Below are 27,461 nucleotides of genomic sequence, written 5' to 3'. Positions count from 1 at the left end.
TAATACACGAGATGTCGTGTATTATTGTTATTGCGTTCCTTCAGTTCCGCTTCGTTAGCTTTATTTTGAAGGTCACAAACGGAAGTCGAGCCTGGCTCCTCACACATGGACGGCAGGAGGAAGTGGTCAGGATGTGTTTGTGTCGCTGTTCCAGAAATGAAAATCATTGAATCAGCGTTGGGCGGGCAGCTAAGTGTCTCCACTGGGCGCTGCGCTGGGTCACGAATTCGCTGCTGTGGCTGGGCTCGGTAGGTAACACAACCTGCTGTTCTGGTTTCATCTGGATCACCATTCCCACGAAGGCATTTGACATTTCCATCAGAATTGGGGGATTACGAAATGACATCGGGATACGTGAAGTGCCACCTTGATGGCTATCAAGCTTTTTTTAGACTGGACGTAGCTCTGTCTTCTGAACTTTAGAAATGTCAGGAGCTGAAATAATGGAGTCCACCAAAGGACTCGGTAAACTGGAACTGACCCCTGGCTTGGCTGCTATTGGGGACAGCGCCTCCACGAACAAGTCCGGCCAGCAGCTTCTGGGACCACAGGACCAAGCTCACATGAACGGCTGTGTCCCACTTTCTCATCAGGTGGCAGGGCACAAGTATGGAGTGGATAAAGTAGGTAAGTAAAGGCCTGTTTAATGATAAACCACATCTCTACCTGGCTAATAATTTACAAGTAGGCGCAGTAGAGTGATAGGAAACAACCAGAGCCAACAGTCATTACATGCAGGGTGCTGACTCTGTGCAAATGAATCAATTATTGGAAGGGGTGTGTTTAAAAATAATACCAGTGTTGATATATATATATGTGTGTGTGTGTGTACATGTGTGTATGTATGTATGTATGTGTGTGTATATATATATGTGTGTATGTATGTATGTGTGTATATATATATGTATGTATGTATGTATGTATGTGTGTGTACAAAATTCTGGGTAGATAGAGGTGTAATTCACTAGCTTTATCGCGATACGATGTTATATTGATTTGTTTGGATGACGATACGTTATTTGCCAACATCACAAGGTCTGTCGCAATACGATTTCCAGCTAACAGACGCAGCAGTGCCATCTGAGGAGCAGAGGAGCTGTGTCCATGAAGCACAGATCAAAATAAACTGACCCAATGTACTTAAAACAAAATACATGACAAACATTTGATCTACTTCCACTTCTCCATAGAATGAAACACATTAACATTTGAAATCAGAACAAACTTTGTTTATCGTTACTTTGGTTGAATCTTGACAGACTGGCGCTTGACGCCATGTAAGTCAAAACGACCGGTAGCTAAATTCTAGATTAGAGATTTCCTTTTGATGGTAGAATATAAGTACTTAATATTCATCCATCCATTGTCTTCCGCCTATCCAAGATTGGGTCACAGGGGCAACAGGTCCAGGAGAGAAACCCAGACATCCCTAAAAACTTTTAAAAACCTGACACTTTTGAGAAGAGTTTGAAATTAAAAGGGATTGGCTGAACGCCAATGAGAGGAGCGAAGTGGAAGAGCAAGCGACGGCAGGTACAAACGGAGAATGAAGGCACGACAAGTTTTGCGCGGATCGAGGGGGGGGGGGGGGCATATCCATGTGTTTTTTTTTTCCCCTGCCATTCACTATATGCACGCGCATAAGCAACAACAAAAAAAACCATGTTAACGTCAAATAAACATGCAAGCATATAGAGTTAGTTAGTTTTTTGTTGGAATGTTGGCGAGGCGGTAGCGTGAGTTTAGATAGCGCTGCGGGAAATCCTGTGTGGAACAAAGGAGCCGCTGGCTGCCTTAGTAGTGTGAGATTTATTACATGCAGAGCTTGAACATTACATATACCTATTTTAAATCAGTAGCTGGATGCTGTCCATTGCAGATTTTTAATAATGTTCAACAGGTTTGTTTGTCTAACAATCAAATTGGCAATAACGGAAAAAAGCCTCAGTCAGCCCTAGACAATCCGGTCCTCCAGCAAAGTTTTTCCATTGCGTCTCTTGCATAGTTACTAAATCTCCCTGCCTTTGTCTTTGATGTTACCTTTTGTTTTTTAAAAAAAACAAAAAAAAACTTTTACAAACAAACAAATGAGAACAATTTCATGGGTTTGAAACAGCGTATCAGAAGCCTACACACCATATCTGCCAACATCTGCTGATGGCAGAGAAGGACACCTCTGTAATAGCGAGCGCCTATGAGCAAGCTGCCATGTGAGATCTAGGGACAGGACCACTTGGTGGGGGGAAATTCAGCTCAAGCCAAGGATGCTTTTTAAGGACATTTCATGAAATTCTTAAGATTAGTAAAGCAACAAAATTATTACAGGGTGATTAAAAGGTAGAACACTGACTCACTGAACTTTCTGTCGATTTGGAAACTTACATTACCCTTAATTTTTAAAATCTTTATACACACTGAGCAATTTTTTTTGTTTGTTTAGACTACATTCTGTACATTCATCACAAAATGTCCTTTGCACCATATAACCTTATGTTGTAACATTGCAAGCTACGCTGACACATTTACCATGTAGATGAATGAGTTATCTTCATAAACCTGGCTAATCAGTGACTAGTCTACAGCTCAAATCAAATATACTCAAAAAAGTTAGAAAATCTAGTAAGATAAGATAGGCTTTATTGATCTCACATTGGAGAAATTCACAGTAAATGTACTTAATGCAACAAAAGATGCTTGAGAAACTTATAGAACTAGTTCTATTGCTAAATAAACTGCATCTAGTTTCTATAACAAAGTAGATGCAAACCCTACAGTGAACATGTGTACAAACCACCATGTAGCTTTAAAATGAAACTAACAGCACAAATGTGCCCATAAAAATAATCATCTATACTTCTGCTTGTAGCCAGTGGGATCTATGACAGAAATGATTCTTAGAGAGTTAAGATTAATGAGATTAATGACAAGCCCTGAGAACTGATAACATGTCTGCTGATATTATTTACATATTAAAATGCTCTGATCATCACATCATATTTTATACAAACAGAAGTAAAAAATACAACGTAATCTACATGCCCCACTTTTACTGAACAGAACTTTAACATAGGTATTTTTGTATGAATTTTAGTGTTATCCAGCTCACGTGGCCAGAAATGCTACCTTGGGCCACACACTATAACTTGTAAAAAAAGAAAAGAAAAATTATTTCAGGAGGACGGAACAAGAGCAAGTGCTCTAACACCACATTCATTCATTCACCTATTGGCAGACAGACAGAAGCAGGGTTGCCATACAATCGGCACGACCGAGAGCCGGCAAAGTGTCTTGCTCAAGGACACAATGACTGAGACGGTCTGCCAAACTCCCAAGCGCCACTGTCAACCCTACAATATTCCCAGAAAGCTGATTTCCATCCATCTATAAGTGTGCTACCACTGTACAGAACCCGGGAAGTGTTCTGGGGCTAGGGGCCTTACCCAGAGTAGTAGGCTTTGGGATTTGAACTGGGCAACTTGCAGGTTTTTAAGGATACAAGCACCCTGCTCTAACCACTAGGCCGCCATTCCCCAGTATAAGCCATATATATGCTGGCTTATACTGGTTCCCTTATATAGGAAATTTTGACCAGTCTGTATAATATGATTGATTTTGACTTTGTAAAGTGCCTCGAGATGACATGTTTCATGAATTGGCGCTATATAAATAAAATTGAATTGAATATACATGAAATACAATATTTTTTGTGTATTGAAATAGTTACATCCCTTTATCCTGCACTTGTTTTCTGAATATGTAAAGTAAGAGGCGAGGCCTTTGTCTGCCCGTTCTTTAAATCTCATTTCATGGTGCTCAGGCAAGAATTTACTATCATAGACACACCATCATAACATCATCTCTGCTTCGATAATGTTAGTGTTTCTAAGGACTTTGTTCCAGATCTTAAAGGTTAATCTTACCCAGGGGGGTCTTGGGTATCACTCAAGAGAATTTGTAGTTTTTATCTGCTATAATAGCTTGTGTTGTAGGACCTCTAGTGGTACACTCCACTATGTCTGTTGATCTTGCTATAAAAGTGAACTCTCAGTATCAGGGGCCTTAATTGAGCCGAGAAATGGTAATCTGTTCAGCATAGTGAGGCCAAGTCGCCTCTCTCCTTTGAGAGTTGTCGTGTACTGTATTCTCTTGGTTTTCGTCTTGCCACATATTAGGGGAAATAATTTTATCCCTTTCCGAGAACCGTTGTTTTGTAACTTCAGTGGGGAGGATTTGTAAAAATGAATCATCCATTCTTTATGGAACATTTTACACACCCAAGGTGACCAAAGAAAATGGTACATTTGAGTGTATTGGTGTATTTATTGACATAATTTTGCTTTGGTCTTTCATTTGGTCAATTTCTGTCCTCCCTACGATCTGGTCCTTAAAGAAATTTATAGGTCAGGGGGTCACTTCCCAGTTTTTAAAACAGTAAACCAGATAACACTAATAATACTAGTGTTAATGTCCTTTTATGGAAGTATGTACCTTTAAGTTAGTCATACAATTGACCCTTCGCTAAGGCCCGACCCCATGGTTACTGTTGGAATGCCTGGCAAACATTGCTGGCTGCCCGCATATTGTCATGGATTCCACAGTGATTTCAGTGAAATATATTCCGAAGGAAATCGTTTAAAATTTTTGAAGTAATGTCTCAAAAATATGGGAGAGGACCAGACAGAAAGGACTGCATTATGAAGAGCACATAAAAATCAAAGTGAGGTCTCACAAGCGTGTAAAGGAACAACAATGTTCTTGCATCATAGGGTAAGGAACTATATTATTTTATTATGATCCATCTTTCTGATTTCAACCAGAAAGCTATATTCTAGATTTTGGTATCTATGCTAGCCGGCTGCTTAATGTGTTGCACATCGTGGGTTTGTTCAATACTCATTTAATATAATATGTATATCTACTTTAATTTAATATAATATGTATATCTACTTTAATTCAATATAATATGCATATCTACTTTACTCAGCATGTCTTTAATCAGACTTGCAAGTCCTGTACACACGCTGCCTTGGCGTTTTTCAAAGGAAGTGAATGTTTGCCAGCCCCTCCCTTTTTAGTTATGGTTGCTAACGTATGATTGGTCAGGGGTGGGACTCAGTGAAGGGTCAATTATTTTATTAGAATTTCTTATCTTTAGTGTGCCTTTGTGTGCTTCTTTTTGCTTGTCAATTTGTGGATGATCCAAATTAATTTTACTGCTGAGGGACAAATAAAGGGTCATTCGATACAAAAAACAAACATGGATCTGGTGTATAGCGTATATATTTTTTACAGTGTAACTAAGTATCTGGCCAATGCAAATAATCAGCAGCAGCCCTGTGCAAGTCCTGATGACTTTGCATATTTTATTACGTGATCAACTACAGCAGCAGAGTAGGTTGTTGCAGGTTCCTACTTTTTTGCTGCTCTAATTATCAGCTTCAGTCTGACTCCACCACAACTTGTGTTTTTATCAGCCACATTAGCCTCCAGTGCTTTTAAACCTAAACGGAGAAATGATGGTGGGGTTGCATCTTTTTGTTTCGTTGCTTCACTATTTCTTAGCTGACTGAGCCTGCCAGCTGGTTTATGTTTTCTTGCGTTGATTGTTTTCCTTTGCTGACTTGTACCACAGTAAAACAGAGTGTTGTGTAGAACTGCACACCTGGGAAGGCAATGTTGACAGGGAAGCTCAGATCGACAGCGATGTCAGGGCTATCGGAGTCCGCCAAGCTAACAGCTAGCATTAGCTTATGTTGTCCGGTAGGTTTATCACTTAACTGTTGTAGATCCATTATACATGATAGCAGAGTTTAAAACTTCCAGGAGCAGTTGCTCATTATTTTGATCAGGTTAGCAGCTGCAGGGAGAAGACGGGCCTAGTGCGTTGCGGTCAAAAGCAGTGTTGCCAGATCTTGCAAAAGAAAGAAACAAGCGACCAGCAGTTTGAAAACAAGCCCAAAGAAGCTCACCAAGCAGCCCACCACACTGTAATGCAGAGGCCGCTTCTAATCAGCATTGCAACATTTCCTGATCGTTAATTTTGTCAACGGGGGGGTTGGGGGTGCTGACAGATATTTTACCTGGCTTGCAATGCTGCAACCAGGTCACTTCATAGCACTTGTTGAGCAGACGTGATTACCAGGAAAAGGGGTTTCTATTGGAAAAAATTTGAAGTCCAAATAAGGACCTTCATGTTCAAAAGCTATCCGAAAAAATATGCAACCCACAACTCATGATATTTGCATGCAACTGTTAAGAAAAATAAGCCTAAAGTCACTTATAATAAGTGGACTTAGTAACACCAGTGCAACAGTTTGGGCAAATGTGAATGGGTCTGTTTATATTGATTTTATTGCAAATCAGTGTCTTTGATTAAATAAAAACATTTTTAGTATCAATTATTTCAGCAATCCTAGTGTATCAAGAATGCGTTGATTTTTGCCCATGGTGACACTTGGTTATTTTTTTCACAGCCTGATTAGCTGTCTTGCAGACTATGACGTGTTTTTTTTTTTTTTTTTTTTTTTTTTTTTAGTGACAGAAAAGTTATCTAGCACAGCCTAGTGCTGGAAGGAACAGGGAAGAGGAAATGGACAAATGAATGTGTGCCAAAAGAGAAACCAGGGATGAGAACATAACAAGTTTGAATTTACAGAGCTCCATATTAGTGCAAGACATCAGAGCACCACTGCCATAAAACAACTGACTGGCCGACAGCTGTTAGCTGCTTTACAGACCTTTAACGTACACGAGTGATTATCCAATACACTGCTGTAGAGATCAAATTTTAGAATAGGCCCCCACAGTGGGTAGAATTGGCCCCAAAACACCCAATTGCCCTGTAATCTTCTGTTCAATAAAATCTTGACTTTTAACAGATTCATTTTGTTCTCCATTGAGGATATTTCCAACAAGCAGTTGAATTTAAAAATTTAAATTTATAATTTTTGGAGCAAAATCCTCATTTCAAATATTCCATTTGATCAAATATTTGCTCATTTGGGTTCAGAGTTGCTTGCTCATCCTTGGTAACATGAGTCTGTCAGTCTTGCCTTCACCATGGTTTATCATCAGCCTGTGGTATTCTTCAGATTGTGTTTTATCAGGCCATTGTAGTATCACTCCTATTTATTTATTTATTTTTACAAGTGCACTGATTATTCAACATATGTCAATAAGAATCATGTTTAACAGCTAGAACTAACCAAAATATTGTATAGGTACATAGTGGTAAGATCTGGGCTTTAAGAAAATGGTGAAAACAAATGATCTAAAATTGTCAGTGTTACAAGCTGCATATTGCCCAACTGTTGTATTTTGCCTGTGAAGTTATGTAGAATGGGTCAATAATTAATCAGCTCCCAGCCAAATATTAACCAAGATCATTTTGTTTCCTTCTACAAGCAAAGAGAAGTACACCTCTGTAAAAGGAATGTGCCCTTTGTTCTTTTATTGAATATCTACATTGCTAACCAACTATCAAGCTAGTATAAAGCTCTAGGGAACATTTTTTGCCACTTCTTCCAAACACGGTCAGTATGAAAGTAGGGCTGTCATGATTCCTCGAATGATTCAGAAACCTCAATTCATAAAATTAATTGAGGCAAAAATTTCTGCAGCATCCCAACACCTATGTTAAGATGCTATTCATGGACTTCAGCTCAGGCTTTAGCAACATGCTCCTTAACATGCTGGCTTTGAAGCTCCACATCCTAGGATTATCCAGACCTCTCTGCCCCTGGATCAGTAGTTGTGTTTTGATTAACGTTTTTTAATGTGTGTTTTGAAGTATTAGATTGGAAGGAGTTGATGTAAACGGCAAGATTAGTTTACCTATTTCTGTGGAACCAGAAACCTGTAAAACCAGAAACCTGTGGTCAAGTTATTTATATGACCTCTTACTTGCAAATGTGCATTTGCATACTTAAATCTCTCAAGGATTCTGTTTAGACATTCATGCAAATTGCACATAATATAATTGTAAATTTTTATGACTTGAAAATGAGTCCATTAGCTCCTGAAGACTATACGCACCCATAGGCCCCTCAGGACTGATGTTGGCCAGTGCAATCAACTTGTTAAAAAAATATGAAGATCACTTCTTATTGTATCTGCTTGTTATATGTATTTATGTGCATTCTGAGCCGCTGTCTGCCTCACCAGAAATTTCAATATGGTAAAACATAGGGACAATAAAGCTTCTTGATTATGATTCCTTCTGTCAAAATTCCTTAGCGATGACTTACTGCTCATTGAATCTGAGAAACCTTTTGTGTTCAGGATAACTTTGGGAATGGTCTGTGTAACACTGGAAAGGATCTCCATGTTTCTTGAAAATATAGCCAAAGGGTAACAGAAATGGAGAGAAAAGAAGGGGAGCTATACCTGAACCCTGTGAGACCTCACATGAAAAGCAAAGGAAGATGCAAAACCATAAAGTTTGATAAAGAAAGTTTATTAAGCTAAATAAAAATGTTAACCACTGCAAAGCATTAGCCCCAATGTCCACTCGCTTTTCTAAATGAGAAATGAAAATGTTTTGATCCGCTGGCCAAATGCAGCAATTAAATCTAAAAACATAATCATAACAGTCAGTCAGTTGATAAACACCCATCATTAGAACTTCTTAAAGGGACAGATTCTGTACTTTGTAAAGGTTTAAAACCACATTTCAAAACTAAAAATATCATGTTCTTCCCTTAATTAAAGTTTGTAAACAACCATTTTAAGAATTTTTTTAAATGAAAGTAAGTTTGGAAATCGGCCTGTAATTTATAAGAACACCAAGATCAACAGCAAATTTCTTGAGTAGAGGTTTATATTACTACACGGTTAAGATTTACAAGTACTAAACTAGGGGACAAACTAACATTAATTATTGAAAGCAACATTGGTGCTATAGTGACGAGAAAGAGCATCATAGAACCTGAAGGGTTCAGATGAGCAACAATCTCATGTAGGGAAAGCAGAGAAACTGCTTCAGACTTGTCAAAACCAGCAGAGCAGGGGGCAGGGATAGAAGAGTTGTGAACAGAATGTAAGATCTGAGCTTTCATAGACGTAACATTAGTGGTTTAAAAATTTAGGGATTTTCTTTAACTTAAGAGGACTTAATACAGTTGGTCTGTGGAGCATGAAAAACAGACTCAAAAGTCTTAAATTACAGCAGTCCAACAGTACTTAAATATTTTATATGAAACTTGAGGTTTATCCTTGTTTTATGTGTGTTCAGCTCTCCTGCAGCTTTGGTCAGGCATCATGGTTTTTTTCACTTGCTAGAATACGTATAACATAGGTTTTGCGGTTTTTAGCCTCAAATTTATGACAATATTACAATCTGAACGGGACAATTTCCTGATACATGGAAAAAAATCCTTGTGAAGCCTATTTTTAAATTAAACAACTCTCAAGAAGTTGGCAACTAAAGGCCAACAACGCGGGATTTAGACCGGAGGAGGATTATCCCGATATTAGCCCCGATCTTCCAGTTCCGACATTCTTCAATAATCGGAGTGGCTCTTAAGATCATCTTAAGAGTTATTCCTGCTGTGATGTGTTAAGCGTGATCTGGTCTGCTCAGGAGGCCTGATATACTAGCGTGTGTGGTGTTCTCTGAGGACAAACGGGCACACTGCCTGTTGAATGACTTGTAACCAATCAGAAAGGGATGTGAGGGAAACCCGGAGGGAAATAAAATACACAGCAGCTCATTTTCATATTATAGAGTAGCAAACGTAGAACCTCTGTTCCCGCTGTCTCAGCCCCTTTTAATCAATGCCTTTTCTTTCTCTAAATTTTTTTCAGTTAAATTAGTTCACAAACTATTGCCACTGTTGTTCCTCGTTATCCATGTTCATTTACTCTGAACTCATGTTTGATCTTGGGAGGTTTTGCAATATTTCCCTGACATCTGAATGTTCCTGAGTGAAATCTGCTTGTGTGTGGTGTGTTGTGCATGCCGTCTGACCGGACACCACACTGTACAAGCAATCCTGTTATAACTACGATTTCTTATCGTGATTTTGGGGGGTCTTGCAGGTTTGGAAAATCAGGTTTTGAAAATCAGCCAACAATTTTAAATCTTACTGTGTGAACCAGGCATATGTCTCCTTCCTGTCATGTCAAAGGTGTTAGATAAGAGTGTCTCAGAGCAACTGCTAAAGTAGCTAGAAACTAACTTCTACATCCTCTCCAATTTGGCTTTAGACAATTACTCGACAGAGACTGAGATGTTTGTTGTTGGAACAGGCTGAACAACGTCTTGAGAGAACTGATTCTGGGAGGGCTTTGATTCTGTCACACCTGTCTTATGGAACTACTGTGCAGTGGTTCCCAAACTTTTTCTGTCATTCCCCACTTTGGACAAGGGGGAATTTTCAAGCCCCGCCTGTCCCCATCGCCCCAACACAATGCTAATGAAATATGCAACAATCTTAAAATGTTCCAATTTTATTGAAGTAACAAGTAGTATCTAAATACAAACTATCTACATCAAATAACAGCAAGCTCAAAAATAAAGAAAATAAAAATGCAGCTGTGTCAAAATTTGTATCAAGCTCAAAGATAGAAAAAATTAAAGTGCCACTCTGCAATCTGTTAATAAAAGAAAAGAAGTGAAATCCATCTGGCAAGACAGGTCTATTTATCCCTGCATTAGTGGCTGCAATGAGCCTGTTTTGCATCGCAGTTTCTCAAAACGGGGTTGCAGGCTTGATACTGCCACTCTCAAGTCATGCTCAATGTTCAGCTGAGATCTGTATTTTGTTTTCAGTGAAGCAACAGCTGAAAAGTCCATCTCACAGAGATATGATGTGGCAAAGGGAAGAAGAATGCACACAGCTCTCTGCCCGATGAGTGGATACTCCCTCTCCACTCCAAACCAGAATTCACTAAGAGTCTGAGCATTAAACCTGAGCCTCAGGGTGGAGTCAGACGTCATGTCAATAAACTGGTCCTCCTCAGCAGACCTAAAATCAGCAGGTGCTGCAGACAGAATAGAAAAAAATAGACTTACTTTATTTTGCATTGCATAATAAACACAAAGAAATCAGTTTGACAACAATCCAGTCCAGTTAGTAGCATACAACAGAAATAAATTCATGTATAATATATGAGTATAATATTCAATAAAATGTCAAAATACCAACCTGCTGCATTGAATTGATCCATAACCCAGGCATACTGAGCACTGTTGTTTGGGAAGTATTTTTGAAACAATGCACTCAGGGAAGAGAGGTGCTGCTTAATACATGGGATCACTGTGGTGGCTCCAGATTCAGTGGTTTCAGCACCTTCACTCAGGTTCTCAAAGACATCTATGTTTTGCTGATCGAGGCGCCTGCCCCATACCTCAAGCTTCCGGATGAATGCGGTGGTCTTGTCTGCCAGGTGAGGTAGGTGCTTGTCTTTGCCTTGAAGCTGAAGATTTAATTCATTCAGCTTGCCAAACACATCGCTGAGGTAGGCCAGTTTCAACAGAAATTGTTCATCACTGAACTTGCTTGCAGACTCATACATGTGCTCCTCTTCCAAGAAGATCCGAATCTGTGCCCTGAGCTCAAAGACGCGCGACAGCACTTTGCCCCGGGAGAGCCACCATGCTTCACTGTGAAACAGCACAGATGTGTGATCAGCTCCCATTTCCTCACAAAGTGCGGAGAATAGTTGCACTTTCAGAGGTCGGGTTTTGATAAAATTTACCACGCTCACAACTTCTGTCAAAACCTCATTTAGTTCAGGGCTGAGCTGTCTTGACGTGAGCACTTCCCTGTGAATGACACAGTGCGTCCAATGCGCATCTGCCGCAACCCTCTTTATTAGCGCCTGCAGCCCGTTTCTTAAACCTGCCATGGTCTGTGCGCCATCAGAGCAAAAGCCCACACAGTTTTCCCATTTAAGGCCGTGTTCTTTGAGGTAATTGTCCATGATCTTAAACAGTTCATCGGCTGTGGCTCTATTTTTTATGTATTTGCTAAACAGCAAATCCTCGCACAGTGACTCGCCATCTACAAAGCGGACGTACGAAATGAACAAGCAGTCTTTATTGCTGTCAGTAGCTTCTTCCACTTGTAATGCAAAACGACTGTCTTTTAATTTTTCTATGAGTTGCTCTTCAAGATCACTGGAAATGTTACATATACGTCTCGCAATTGTGTCGTTGGACAGGGGGACGTCTTTTAATTCTTTTAAGCATAATTGACACCATGTCTAGAGCAGCGGGGAGAACGAGCTGCTCGGCAATTGTGTGCGGTTTTTTGCATTGCGCGATTCTGTATGCTACTCTATATGAAGCCATCTGTGCCTTACTCTTTACTGATGCAGCTTATACCATGCGAGTCTCCTGTTGATGGTATTCTGCCAGTTTTCTTTGAAAGAAATCAAGAGGCTTATTGACATGACTGGGGTGTGTGGTCTCTAGGTGTCTTCTTAATTTGTTGGGTCTCATGCTATCTGCTGCTAGCGGTTTAAGACACAGGACACACATCGGTCTCTCCTCTGTCCCCACCACCGCTGCCGTGAATCCAAGAGCAAGATACCCTTCATCATATTTTGTTTTTGGTTTATTAGGCCCGTCTGGTTGGTGTCTCTCTGCTGGTGCCGACTCGATAAATTTTGAGGTCCGTGTCACAAAAAAATCCATGTTGTCTTGCCCACAATAGCCTGCAACCCATTGGCGTGAAACAGATGTATACAGATGCAGATATATGGGAGCGACAGTGTTGCCAACTCCTCAGTAAGGAAAGTAGCTATTGGCTGTGCTAAAAGTCGCTAAATGACGTCATCGCATAATTTGCATAATCTGCCACATGATGTGATGTGCAAGTTATTGGCGCTGTGGGAGAAATAACGTTGGATTTAAAGAAATATTTGATTCAACAAACAGCTTGTCATCAAGTCCTGAAAAAGTGTATTTTACAGTCATTCTTTGACATGTTATTGATCACCACACAAACGACAAAGAACAGCTATAAAACATGAAAGTCTCGCAGCTGCTGCTAGACATCTGGCAATTTATCCAGGGTCCTGAGGTGCGGCTATTTTTATAAAAAGCCGAGATCTTTGTCATCGTAACACAATCTATGATTCGCTTTGTTAACTTCTACTACAGTCGATAAATTGCTAATGGTAGTAAATGCTTCTAACAAGCTCTGCTTCCTTTCAGCTTTCCTGGTTCAGCGAATTTCATGAGCAAACATGTTAGGTTTGTCAGAACGTACAAGCATACGAACTTTAAGTTGCCATTTTAATTAAAAAATAACCATTTGTAATTGGCCTGAATGATCTGGCTCTGTTAAGAAACGTCACTTCACAGCAAGTCGTGTTGCTGAGTTTCCCACCGACACGGTTATCTAGAAACATTTATTGAAAATCTATATTTAAGGGGTGGTCTAGGCCAGGGGTTTAGCAGACAGCGGACGAAATAAGTAATGAGCATTTCCGTTTTCAGTAAATGGGATTCTCTCTTCCAATATTTTTTATTGTGATGCATTTATACAGTAGAACACAGTTCAGCATGAAATGGCTGATTTAAATCGGATTCCAAGATATTTTGTCTACAAATTTACACCAAATGTTGGGAACAACTCAAATGATCTATACACCCAAATAACAACAGCCTCTAAGTTACATTATCCATAAAGAGGTTCACAGGTACAGGGAATACAGTCGAGAAGTTTTTTTTTAAAGAAAAGTTTTTTTAAAGAAAAGTTAATATAATGCCTACTTTTTTTTCTACTCTAGAAATGAAAGCAAATTAATGATGGATAAACACCAAACATTAACCTTGTTTTACTCATTAATCAAAAGATTTTAACAAAATTAATCATCCCAAGGAAAAAATTTGCACACTCCAGGGTTTCCCCCCAGAAACCTGGCTAATCTGGGCATTAGTTTAGGTTTAAAGGTGTTTGCTTCCAATGCTCTTAAAAACTAAATGGAGCAGTAGTGGACGGGGGGGTTATTTATTATTTGACTGCGCAGTGGAGCGTTGCGGGGTGAACAGGTTGAAGGGGGAGCTCAGACCAACAGAACCCGGTCATTGGGCTATCTGTGTCCATCAAGCTAATAACAGCTAGCGTTAGCATATGTTGTCTTGGAGGTTTACTGCTTCACTGATGGAGATACAGGAGCTTTACTGACTTTTTATGTTGCCTTCAAACATCCATGTCGTACTTTTAACTTTTAGTACCATTCAGCATTTTGTTTTTCTTGCCTGCCTGGGAAAGTTTCTCCAAACAACACTTTTGTGTTTTTCTTGTCTATAAAGACGCCCGCATGTTTTCTTCTGGCTGTTCTCTACATATTAGCAGGCTTTGAAACCTCCAGTAGCAGCATTATTTGGGTCAGGTGAGTGGTTGAAGAGAGGAGACAGACTGTTTCTTTGCCCTGCTTCTGTTGTTACAGATTAATTGGTGACAGAGATTAACTGCTGAAAAATACAGATATTTCTGTGGCTGTGGTTTTCAGGACCCCTTTACCGAACTAGGAAATGAACAATCTGTGTTCAACTTTTAAGAACTGCGAATGACTGCACAGTATAATCTGATCTGTAAGGCATCTATTAAGATCTCAGGAAATACTCATTAGAAAAGTTTTTTATTGCTGTAGTATTGCATGTTTATAATGATCTCTGTAAAACAGCTAATAGACAGCTGCAGATCTTGTCCTGTTTATCGGTTGTTTCAGAACCGGAGAATCATCAGAGATCAAAATATTTCAAGATTGGGCGTGCTTGTGGCGCAGTGGGTAGCGCGACCCATATACGGAGGCCTTAGTCCTCGACGCGGTCGACGCGGGTTCGAATCCGACCCGCGGTCCTTTGCCGCATATCTCTCCCCCTCTTCCACCTCCCTTCCTGTCAGCCTACTTTCAGAAAAAGCGAGCCACTAGAGCCGCAAAAAATCCCCCCCCCCCCAAAAAAAAAAAAAAGATTTCAAGATGCCTTATGATGAGAGACCTAAAAGCGCTCATTAATCACTGAGAGCCAACAAACTGTTAAAGAGTCAAGTAAAATAAAATGTTTAAGAAGAACGACTGGCTTTATTATATTATTCTCTCCCATCCTATATGACAACTTCAACATCTTTTCTTGAGGCTAAAACACTTGTGGAAACTTAATGGTCTTTAAGTTGTGTTTATGTCATTCCTTGAAGTCGAGAGGATATGGAGGAGTATTAGGATGGATTTATTCTTACTCTTCATTTCAGAATAAACTAAACATTTTTGAATGTTTGAAATTTTATATCAAGAACAAGTGACGAGGGAAAACGCTGAATAATAATAATAATAATAATACATTTCATTTATACTGCACTTTCCATCAAAAGATCTCAAAGTACTACAGGTAAAAAAGAGAAAAGCATTTAAAAATAAAAAGCTATTTTTAGAAGAGAGAAAAAACATTTAAAGGGGACCAAAAGCTTTGCTAAAAATAAATGTTTTAAGGCCTTTTTTAAAACACTCAGTGGATTGAGGTGCCCTCAAGGTGTCAGGGAGGGCATTCCACAGATGTGGGGCAGCAGCACAAAATGCCCCATCTCCCATTGTCCTCAGTCTGGTTCTGGGAATGTGGAGGAGGTTTGAGTGAGTGGAGCGAAGGGCACGGGTTGTCTTCTGTGGGTTGATAAGTTCTTTGTGGTAGGCGGGGGCATGTCCATGGATGCATTGATGTGTGAGGAGGGAAACCTTTTAGTGAATCCTGGTGGAGATGGGAAGCCAGTGTAATGAATGGAGAATGGAGGTAATGTGCTCATATTTCCACACTTTCATCAGGATCCTAGCTGCAGAGTTTTGAATGTACTGAAGCCTCTGCAGACTCTTTCTAGGGATCCCAATGAGAAGTGCTTTGCTGAACTTCAATATTGTGTGGAGAATAAACTCCCTTGTAAAAGGGATCTCAGATGTTAATGGGTCTTTTGCCTGGTTAAATAAAGGTTTAATAAAAATAAAATAAAGTGGCTATACTTTGAACTAACAAAATTAAGACAAAGATTTTCACTTAATGACATCACCCATAATCAGTGATGTGGTGTGACTGTCACCAGTTAATCTGCATCTGTTTTTCAAAGTGCTAACAGCTCTCCGTTAGTTGGTAATGAGGGACAAGTAGGGCGGAGAGACCCGACAGACAAGATAGCTTAGTGGGTAAGGTGAGCGGCACTAGAGGTAACAGTCCCACAGCTGTTGTTGGGTCACGACTGTTCTTTTTTTTTTTTTTTTGTCTGATGGTTTTTTAGGTTTTTTTTTGGTGTCAGACCAGTTTATTTTATGGTCTAAAATTGAGAAGATAGATATTCACTTGCTATTAGGGTACAAGCTAGGATGATTTCCCTTAACCAGGTGTGCCAGGGAACCTTTATAGGTTAAAAGATAAACCGTGTAGCCTACATTAAACAAGCTATTTAATGTAGGCATTAAATAGCTGATAACATTGTCAGAATATTATCAAATTACCAGTATATATCTATAAGTTGTGCATCTTTCCAAGACATGTTCGCATCCCAGGGTTCTCTCAAGAATAAATAGTTTTAACGTGCTATAGGTGCTCCGGGTACAAATGCAACTATGTGGCTTCCATTGAAAGAGGTGCAAGGCATTTGCTTGCATCAAGGCATTTGTTTGCATGATACAACAGGTAATTCTTTACATATATTAACATGTTTACAGAGCATGGCAGTTTCATAACAAAGCATGATGGCGTCATAAATGACATAAATGACATTAAGTATTTATTAGTCATTATAGAAAACATTCCCAAGTGTTTTACAGCAGACACAGGTGGATCACAAGTTAATGTGTACAGGCATACTGCAGATTCAGAGAGTTTTTAGTGCAAGCTACTCAAAAGGTTGGTTTATGTGATCCCAAAAATCAGATTTATATTATTTCACATCCTTCACATACATTTAACACATATAATGGACGGATCTTAAAACAGAAAATAGAGGCATAGGTGGCTAGTGTTTGTGTAGGAAAAGTTTTGTTTACATCACATGACGCAATCAGCCAATACATTTATAGATAGGATAATTTATTGCTCTCCCTTTAGAGAATGATGCCGATACTGCCATAGAGTACTGCACATTTAAAAAAAACTATCAGTTAAATTTTATTCATATATATTTTCAGTTTTATTGTACATGTTTGATCATCAAACCTACTGTTTCCGTGGTCCTTGTGGTAGACTTCATATAAGAAGTATGACTGGTGAAATTAACATATAATAAGAAGCTAAAGATGAAACAAGTTGGATATTTCATCGTGTCAATGATTCTGAAAACACACACCAAATGAAATGCTTAGACATTTTTAGGAAATGAAAGTAATGGAGCTTGAATGGCCAGGCCAATTGCCTGAATTTGAATTTGATCCAATTGAAAATCTATGGAATAAACTTAAAACTAGATAGCTTAGTAGATGCCCTCAGAAACAGAATCTTTCAACATCACACCTTAACAATGCACGTGAATAGTTGTAGCTACCAACAAGGCCTTTCACATTTCTGTCAGCATGTTCAATTTTAATCCTTGTCATTAATCTCCTTACTCATAACTTAATTTTTGTAGTTTTTTATTTTAGTATGTATGCATTACGTGGTTGTTACTGACATCCAGTGAGAACATCATGTCAGTAGCATCAGGAAAAATATATTCACTTAGCCAACCATTGTGTTCAGCACATGATTTTACCTCTGTGTTCTAAATGTTCCTTTCTGAGATTCACCTGTAACCTGACCTCTCTAAACATCCTTGTGAAAATAATAGAACGCTATGTCTTGAGCATTACTATTATTTGCATAAATCACCATAACCCTTGCTTTGACAAACCTGGCTTCAAATATTTCTTCCATCTCTGTTCTGTTATAGGTATTTTACAACACCCGGATGGAACAGTCTTGAAGCAAGTTCAACCTCCACCCAGAGGACCTCGAGAAATGCAGTTTTATAGCATGGTAAATAAAACACACAAACACCCCTTACCCCCAGAAAAAGACTGCAATTCATTTATTTGTATTTTCTATTGATTTTGGAAAGAAAACATATTTTTGATGGGATTTGTCAGTAGAAAACTGAGCCTTGTAAAGGATGTTCTTGGAGTTGGCTGGTGTAGGTTCTCAGTCTTTTCAGTTGAAGACAAACTGGACTCTCTTGATTATGTTTCGCCCCTCATCCGAACAGCTTCTTTAGTTCTGGACATGGTTGGAAACAACAGACATATAAATTGTAGTCCCAACATTTAAACAAATGGGGCCATTGAAGCATTTTGGCTGAGAGGCAACATTCTTCGAGAAGCAAGACATTTTGAGGTGCCTTTTCCTGGAAGCACATTTCTACAACTCCAACACAGTATGCATGTTACTGTTACAGCACTTTAACTGGTCCTATTGTTCAGATTCATAATTAAAAGCAACGATTTCACCACATTGCCAGTAAATGACAATTGTGCACAGTTTTCTAAAATTGTAAATTACTTTTTTTCTCAAGATTACAGATTGTTTTAGGCACCTCTGGTTGTGGCAAACTATAAGTCCAGATCCAGGGATCTGATCCTAAACATTGGATCAGGGTCCCGTTCAATCCATTCATTTATCTATTGTCTTCCTTTCATTGAAGATCATGTTGCTGGGATAACAGCGACTCCTTCCAGCTCATTCTGCGAGATCAAAAAGACATTCCCAGGAAAGAAAAGATATGTAGTCTCTTATAGCATGTCTTGGGTCTACCCAGCTTCCCCTACTAGGGGAAGATGCCAAGAAAACCTACAAAAGCAGGGGCCCAGTATGAATCCTATTTAGATCTCCACACCACTTCAGCTCACTCCATTTACTACAGAGGAGCAGAAGCTCTATTTCAAGGTGCCCCTAAATGTCCCGCAACTTATCTCAACAGCTGAGCCCAGCCACCATATGGAGGAAGCTCATTTTAGTTTCTTGTATCCATTGTTCTTTCAATCGTGATCCATAGCTTCTGATCATAAGTAGAGGACAGGATATAGAGAGGTAAACGGAGAGCTTTGCAATTTCAGCTCTTTTTTTGTGTGTTTATGTGTGTTCTAATTTCAAACACTAGGTGTCATTATTAGTTTTTGCTCCTTTAAATTAGATTTTGTTATTTTTGTCAGTTACTTCCCAAAGCAAGAAACACTGAAGGTTCAATAACAATACTGATGCAGACCGGGTACCACTGATGACATGTAGTGTATTGTTTTAGTCATTATGGGAAAACCATATATTTACATAAACTGGTATAAAAATACTCAGAACCATTTGTACTCACAGTCTGACATGAAACTAGACTAAATGTTTCCTGTTTTATTAAAATGTTCTCACTTATGCTTCGATTTGAGAATTAACCTTTCAGAAGCATACAAACCAATGACGTCATCAACTTGGCTTTCCTAAATAGTTTGAAGACGTAGTAAACTTAGTGTATGGAAACTTCTGATATCGCAAAAGTTAGCTCTCATTTCTGGTATTTAGCAAATAGATATGTTAGGAAACTTAAAACTGGAAAAGTTTAGTTTGATTTCATGTCAGATTGTGAGAAACAATAATTTTTTTTAAACTAGTTTCAGCTGTCATTCATCTCCTATTCTTAAATTATTTCAATTATTATTGGGGTCTAAAAGATCTTGATTGGAATCATGAGAGCAAAATACAAGGCAACATTAAAACTGCTGATGGTTCATGAGGATAAAGCAGGTCTGTCTTACCCTTTTACAATGAGATGTTCTGTTTTTAAACCCTCAGACATGTCCATAATATGTGGGTTAGATATGTTTTGTTTTCAAAAGGTCCAACAGTATCAAACTTGTTTATTTTAATGTTCAGTATACATATCAGTATAGTATCTGTCCATTGCGGATTCATTTGTATCTGTGTGTATCATAGGTGTTCGCAGAGGACTGCTCAGATCCTTGTCTCTTAGACCTCCAGAACCACCTTCCCAAATATTATGGCACCTGGTCCTCTCCTGACAGCCCAAATGGTAAAAAATCCCAACTTTAAATCATCTTTGTCTTATTGTAAATGACCAGAGGCACGTTTCATTTGTAACATATACATAGAAAGTTCTAAGTAATATTACAAAAATGGCAGGATGCCAAAATTGTCAATTCTCTGTGCAGGATGTCTCCAAAATGTGTTTTTGGGTAAACACTATGCTGGATGAGCAACATTGGACAGATTATTGCATTCTTTCATTTTCATCTAGTCGGCTTCAGTCTGACTCCACCATAACTTGGATTATTATTGGCCACATAGCTTTACAACGAAACAGAAATATCATTAATTTGCATTAATATTGCTCTTAATGTTCATTAAAACGCTAGTGGTACATTGTCTTAAGACTGTGGAGTGAACAAACGCTAGGTTTAAACAAGGACAGTTGTAGCTAAGAGCAAGCTTTTTAGTGATAGTGGCTAACGGACACGAGGGAGCTCGTTTAAACGACTATTTCATATTTTAGCATTTTACTGCTATCGGATTGTAAGACAAAAACTTCACCTCCCATCAATGTTTAAACCCTCATGGGACACAAATTTGCCATAGCCTTAAAAAGCACAACCCAAAGTTCATTAGCATCAGACTCAAAAGACTGCTAGCAGGTAGCTTAGTGTCCTGTTAGCACTAGCTTTCAGTTTCGGCTTAAACAAAGTAAAACACATCAAAAACACAATGAAATAAACAATACCCAATTTGTTTATCCTGAACTAATTTTCCCAACCTCTGCCAGGCCTCATTCTGTACCATGGCTTGTTGACCAGTTTGCTTGAATGGGCAATATTTTTTTACTTATGTTGATTTTGAAGCTAATGAGTATCTTTGAATAATTCATTTTCTAAGTATGAATTATGTTGAAATCTCAAATATTTTGACAAAACTAGACCGCGCACACAAACTGTTCAGATTAAGGCCCAGGCCCCATCCAGGACATGTACAGGTCCAGGGTCACGAAAGGGTTGCCAACATCTCTCCAGACCCCACACATCCTGCACACAAATGGTTTAGGCTTCTGCCTTCAGATTGGTACTACCAAGTGCTATTTTGAAAAAAACAGCCGCCACAGAGAGTGTTTCTTCTCCCAGGCTGTCTGTCTGATGAACACAATGAACATCCTGATTACAACACAACACACGCCTGATTAGTCAGATAACACGTTAGTCAGATAACAAATATAACTATATTATGTTTGTACTATCATGACTGTATTATTTTCTTTACAAATTAAAATGAACACATGTACATATTGTTGCTTATATATTTATACCTAATGTCTGTACGCTGAGAGCTGTAAATGGTAAATGGCTTGTACTTGTACAAAGTACTTTACACTACAGTCTTTCACCCATTCACCGCACATTCACACCCTGACAGTGGTGAGCTGTAACCGAATTGCTTGGTTGTGCACACTCTCATGGCCAGTAAAGGTGATTATGATTCTGAAGTTTCCACTTCTATATCATAACTCTTGTATATGTGTCATTGAACCAGAGCTTTACCTGAAGCTGGAGGATGTGACAAGTCACTTCAACAGGCCGTGCATTATGGATGTGAAACTGGGCCAGAGAAGCTACGATCCATTTGCCTCACAGGAGAAACGAGAACAGCAGATCAGAAAATACCCTCTGATGGAGGAGATTGGATTCCTGATCCTTGGCATGAGAGTAAGGTTTCTTGTCATGTTGCCACCTATTTATGTTTACATTATTTTTTTTGGATCTATATTCTTACCTTGTTTGCCGTTATTTACATTCCTTAATCTCTAGAATGCATTTTTCAGATTTTCAGAATGACATCTTTGGTAAGCCTGATTAATGTTGAAACTTTTTAAAAGTTTCACCCCAGCTTCCAACCAAACATGTGGCATGCTAAGTACTTTGGTGGAGTTTTAGAGTCTGGGGGCTTAACTTCGGCCATCTGGCCCAGAAACCTCATCAGAGGATCCGCTTCCTTAGAACGAAATGGCAATTCACAAACCCCCACACCTCCTCCATGCTCAACACCTTATACTCATTAATTTACACTTAAGAGTATACAAACAAACTGAAAACAAACTGGTTTGATTATAGTATAATCTCCTGCCATCTGGTTGTACGTTAAGGCCACTACAGGAACCAGGGTAAAGGTTCAGCTCCAGCCATTAACATGATTATGCAACATAATCATGGAGATGACGTGTATTTAAACTTGACTAAGTTTAGCATTTAGTAATTAACAAAATACTTAAACAGTAGCGACATGATGCAGAAAGAAGATCAAAAATAATGAATGAATAATTGTTTTCTCAGGTCTATAATGTACACAGCAACACGTTTGACTCCTATAACCAACACTATGGGAGGGGCCTGACTCAGGACACTGTTAAAGATGGTGCGTTGCTCTTTTTTTATTTCTCCATGCTTCTATCATCTTTGACTTTATTTTTAATATTACTGTCCTCTCTTCCCCTCCAGGCTTAGCTAAATTCTTCCATAATGGAGTCTGTTTGAGGAGGGATGCCATCCGGGCCAGCATATGCAGGCTGCAGCAGATTCTGCACTGGTTCCATTCCCAGCACCAGCTGGCCTTCTATGCCAGCTCCCTTCTTTTTGTCTACGAGGGACTCCCCTCTTCTTTCACCTCATCCTCCTTTTCTTATTTTCTCAGCGATCCATCAGTCAGTGTTGCTATGATGAAAACTGCCAATTTGTTGCTGGTTGGTGATGGGGTTCAGAGCCAGGAAGGGAAAGTAATGCAGGAGGAAGCAGGACAAGAAAACAAAGTAGAGGAGTACAACAACAACAACACTGAAGTTGCAGTTTCATGGGACAGCAGCATCTCCACTGTTCGCACCAATCACAGGAAAGAGGGGGATCACCTCTGTGTCAGGGGGTTTCTCCACATCAACAGGCTGGATGATGTTGCTGCTGAGATAACTAAAGCTGCTGATTCAGGGGATCATGCTCCTGCACTGTATGAAGAAGATAACACATGTCTGAGAAAAGATGATCAGAAACTGTCATGTAATGGGAATAGAAACAACAAGGATGGAGAGAGAGGCAAGATGAGCAGAACAGAGGAAGAAGACGAGGGATTGGCGGGACAAAAGGGGACAGACGGACAGGGCAGTACAGGAGACGCAGGTGTGGAGGTCAGGATGATTGATTTTGCTCATGTTTTCCAGAGTGATAGCCACGATCACGGCTACATCTTCGGTCTGAAACACCTGCTGACAGTGCTGGAGCAGATACTATGTGATGCTGCACAGAGCTAGCTCTTTTCTCCTACCTCCTGAGTTCCTTAAAGAGCCACTGTGTCTTCTTCTCAACAAACACAAAACTGGAGAGGACTAAAGTCTAAAAATGAGCCACTATTGATACTTCCCATCAATCTGATCGGGTTAGCCGTCAGGCATGATTGTTGTATTTTTGTATGTGGCTTGCCCAATATTTTTATCACATCTTTTATCGTTGTTGACATCCATTGGACGTCACATCTCCATTGTTCTTTGTTTTAAAATTGTCCTGGATAAATAATATGTTAGGCTAGGAAATCCAAATACAGCCTGTATTTTTCCAGAACTCGTAGGTTTATTTCTGGACCTTGGGGTACTTTATTGGGCTATATAGCGAGGTGAATTGTAAGTTCAAAGTTCCACGTTTCCAGGTGCTTCATGATGCAAGCTGCATGTCTGATAGGAACCTGAAGGTTTCTGCAGTGTACCCTGTAAGTTCTCATATGTTCTTAGTGTATTCTGTAAATTTCAGTGTGAGTTCCTGGACCGGTTCAGCATAGCCTGCAAACTCTGGGGATGTATAGGCTGTATGTGGATCATAGACTACATTTTCCTGTTTTTTTCATCTCCAGATAGTTATATCGTTGGTGCCTCTCTCCAGTGGTCATCCATGAGAGGTGGGATACACCCTGGACAGGTCACCAATAGTCGATATGCATTCTATATTATCACTTTACAATATGCAACTGGATAAGTGCTATTTGGACAAGCTCTAATGTCAAATTATCTAGCTCTGTGTTAGGCACATTAAACATTTTTGGATCGGACCAACTCCTAATGCAACTCTTAATTGGATCACCTAGAAACCTGTTTATATTTCTTTCATTCCAGAGGAATTGAAAAAATATATATCAGGAATGAAGTCCTGCTGCTATCACATCTCTGATCCGATCCGAACCACATTTTTAGGAATATGAAAGTAAACAGATGTTTCCATCTTTATAAAATCTGAGTTTGAATAGCTTTAGTAGTACTGAACTTTATTGTTGACCCGTGCAGTTGAAATAGATAAATCTCCTCGCTTTTGTTCTACATGCTTGCTGTCATTCAGTTGTGAACTGGATGGAGTTTATGTGTGTTTACAGTAGAATGTTTTTCAAGAAACCAAGATTGAAAGAAATCAGTAAATCAGGGTTAGAAACAACTGAAAGAATGAACTGCTACTCATTTGTAAAAAGTTTAAAGGGGTCAGTGGTGTACAAGACTTGGAGAATGATCGTTATGTTGTAATCAGATTATAATTGTGATTTTCTTTAAACCACTGACAACTAACTCAGGTATCTTCCCTCTCTCTGATGTGTGTGTGTATATATGTGCATTTGTGCTTTCTGCTGTAAAATTGGTGTTCTTTCTTCTAAATGTTGGTTGATTTATTTTTATTTTTGTAATCTCATGACTAACCTGGTTTTATTACTGTTGACCTTGAATTTATTCTTTTAAATATTTGTATTTTATTTTGTGTTTCAACTCTTTACAAGAAGCATAATGTACTTCCTGGGCTGTGTTTAACTGTTGCTGTGGTCAGCTGCCAAATGTTTTTCTTCTGGTTTGATTTCTTCCCCCCACAATGATCTGAGGGACAGGGTTTATTCCCTGGTGTCATACTACTTTTTTTTAACAATATTATGAAAGAAAAAACTTCAGATCAAACACAATGACTGATTTCTACTGTAGTGGTTGTGTTGAAACATCTAAGTGGAAAACAAAGCAATGTTCCGACACTTGGATATATTGCTAATTCTTCCGATGGACGCAGTGGCCAATACATACAATTACCCATCAGTTATTGATCCTGTTATTCCCATATGTTTGATTAGGGGTTTAAGTGATCTTTCTGTTGGGTTTTGTGAAGCTATCTTTTTATGCCATCTGGTTCTGCTTTGATTAGCTAACAATACTTAGGATTTGGCTCTATGAACAAGATGTCAAAGAAGTGCTGCTTTTGATATAAATAAGAATAATGAACGGAGGAGTGGCAGTTTGAATGTGTGTTTGAGTTTTCTGCAGATATGTGCTACTTTTTAGACGTAAAAGAAGCTGACAGCCCTACGTTTTTTTTAATCAAATCTGTCAGTTTTACCAAAGTTGGAACTCCCATGGTGAGGTTTGATAATGGGTAATACCACACACTTTGTATACAGTTAACAGTTCTAATACTCTCAGACCAAACTGTACTGAATGAATTGAAAGACCAAAGTTATTCTTGTGAACAATATACATTTTTAGAGCCCATAGCAATTTTTTGTGTCCCATTGGAAAATTTATTTTTTAGCAGAACCAAATATGCTTCTTTAGTCTTTCTATTAGACCTGTATGCTTTGATTCCACCCCCCCAAAATGAAAAATTTAAAGCCTTTTTTTAGCGTTTGAAGCTTCCAGCTACATGTTTCTGGCTTCATCTCCAGATCCTCTAAAATAAGTGTCTTAAGCATATAAAATAAAAGTCCTGTAATTTTCTACTTTACATCACTTTCATATCAAGAAAGCTTTAATCTGAAGTTCAATAACATATCAACAAATAATTTGAGTCTTTTGAAGAAACATGTCATAGTAGGGCTTTGTCAAAATGCTCAGCTCATAGAATGTAGAGTAGGTTTTGTAAAATGTCATTTAATTTCAAAAGGGAGTTTTCTGATGTAGTTCAGGACTGTGGTTCAGGAATTCCAAAACATTTAATTTTCCACACATGAAATAATTTTTCCAAAAATGTTTCCAGAATTTCCAAAAACCTTTGTTCACATTAAAGAAAAGTAACACATTCTTCTTTAGCCAGGCCTAAATAGTTTCTTTGGAAGAAAAGACTAAAGTGTAACAGCCCCGTTACTTGGCACAGACATCTGGACAAACATGAGATTTAGTTACATGTACAACACAAACATTACTTGGCAGAACTTCCAGCAGCTTCTTCAGTGTTGCTGTCAGGCTCTTATCAGCCTCATTTTCCAGTTTCGTCTGTCTCGTCTTTGGATACATTTTGGAGCACCCACCAGTTTCTGTAATGTAACTGTTTTCCCATATTTTCTCAGATTATTGATGGGATGTATTTACTTTGCCATGTTATATAGAATGCTGTGGAGATTTTTGTACCCTCCTGTCTGATGTATTTGTACATTCAGATCTTTTGGAGCCTTTGTCACCTCTGTGGAAACTGTATTTAGGCAAAGGATGCAAATAAGCAAATGTCAGAAAGAAAATATTATGGCAGCTGATTTTATTTTTGTTTAATCACCTTTATTATAATCTGTGGTTAGTTGGCAGCAAATACTGAATGGTGAAATTGAATCAAAAGGCTGCTTCAATTTTGTTTTCATTTTTTTTATTTTATTTTTTTTTACATTGTCTTAACAGAATTTGTTTCACTTGAATCAAGCAGGATATATATCACATCGAAGGTGCAAAAAGTTTTGCAATGATTTATCCTTGTCAATTTCTTACATCACAAAAACAGCATTTTAACAGGGTGTAGACTTTTGAAAGCCATTGTACTTCTTTGGGTACCACTGTTAAGACAGCTGAAACACTGGAGATGCTTTTTAATCCTACGGTAAATCTCAGTGCTTCACTCCTGCACAAAGCCACATCATGTTAACCCATGACTGTACTTTAACGTAAGACCTGATCTAAACTTTTTTCTGATTTGTTTTAATCTAAAACCTGAAATGTTATGTTTCCCTAATAATGCTATTTTTAATAAACTGTCTTTTTTTAAATCATCAGTGCAAAGTGTTTTTTATATTTACAGGTGTTAATAAACAGTTGCGTTACGTTCATAATATTATTCTCCGTTCATCTGTCCAGTTGGTTTTGTTGACAGACTTGCACAGTCTTGTCTTCATACTCTTGATCTTGTGCTGACATATGGTACAGTAACCTGGCCTGCAAAAGGAATTCTCACAGTATTTGTGAGTTCACAAACACACGAGAATCCATCTTATACCGCTCTGGCTTCAACCGTTTGTAACCCAACCAAAAACAGTTCGGGCCGATCACATTGGCTGAGAGTGGCTTAGCCCACAACTGAACCAACATAAACTTGGCACCACAAGAGGACATACATACAGGACTGTCTCAGAAAATTAGAATATTGTGATAAAGTTCTTTATTTTCTGTAATGCAATTAAAAAACGTGAAATATACATTCTGGATTCATTACAAATCAACTGAAATATCGCAAGCCTTTTATTGTTT

The 27,461-nt window shown here is 38.7% G+C and overlaps 1 protein-coding gene across 2 annotated transcripts; it reads left to right on the top strand.

The window, feature by feature from the left end:
* Nucleotides 1–86: 86 nt before the first annotated feature.
* Nucleotides 87–26,989, top strand: ipmkb (inositol polyphosphate multikinase b). 2 transcript variants are annotated; one of them, XM_012876254.3, is made up of 6 exons: nucleotides 87–627; nucleotides 17,865–17,950; nucleotides 19,889–19,985; nucleotides 21,491–21,663; nucleotides 22,288–22,369; nucleotides 22,453–26,989. In XM_012876254.3, exons 1-6 carry the CDS (start codon nucleotides 426–428, stop codon nucleotides 23,250–23,252), a joined length of 1,440 nt encoding a protein of 479 aa, XP_012731708.2. In that variant the 5' UTR covers nucleotides 87–425; the 3' UTR covers nucleotides 23,253–26,989. The 2 variants fall into 2 exon arrangements, with proteins under 2 accessions (XP_012731708.2, XP_035998291.1); XM_036142398.1 differs by having other exon boundaries at nucleotides 546–623.
* The last annotated feature ends 472 nt before the right edge of the window (nucleotides 26,990–27,461 follow it).

This window comes from Fundulus heteroclitus, chromosome 10, assembly GCF_011125445.2.
Source record: "Fundulus heteroclitus isolate FHET01 chromosome 10, MU-UCD_Fhet_4.1, whole genome shotgun sequence".
Taxonomy (NCBI): domain Eukaryota; kingdom Metazoa; phylum Chordata; class Actinopteri; order Cyprinodontiformes; family Fundulidae; genus Fundulus; species Fundulus heteroclitus.
This window is presented reverse-complemented; position numbering and strand designations above follow the sequence as displayed.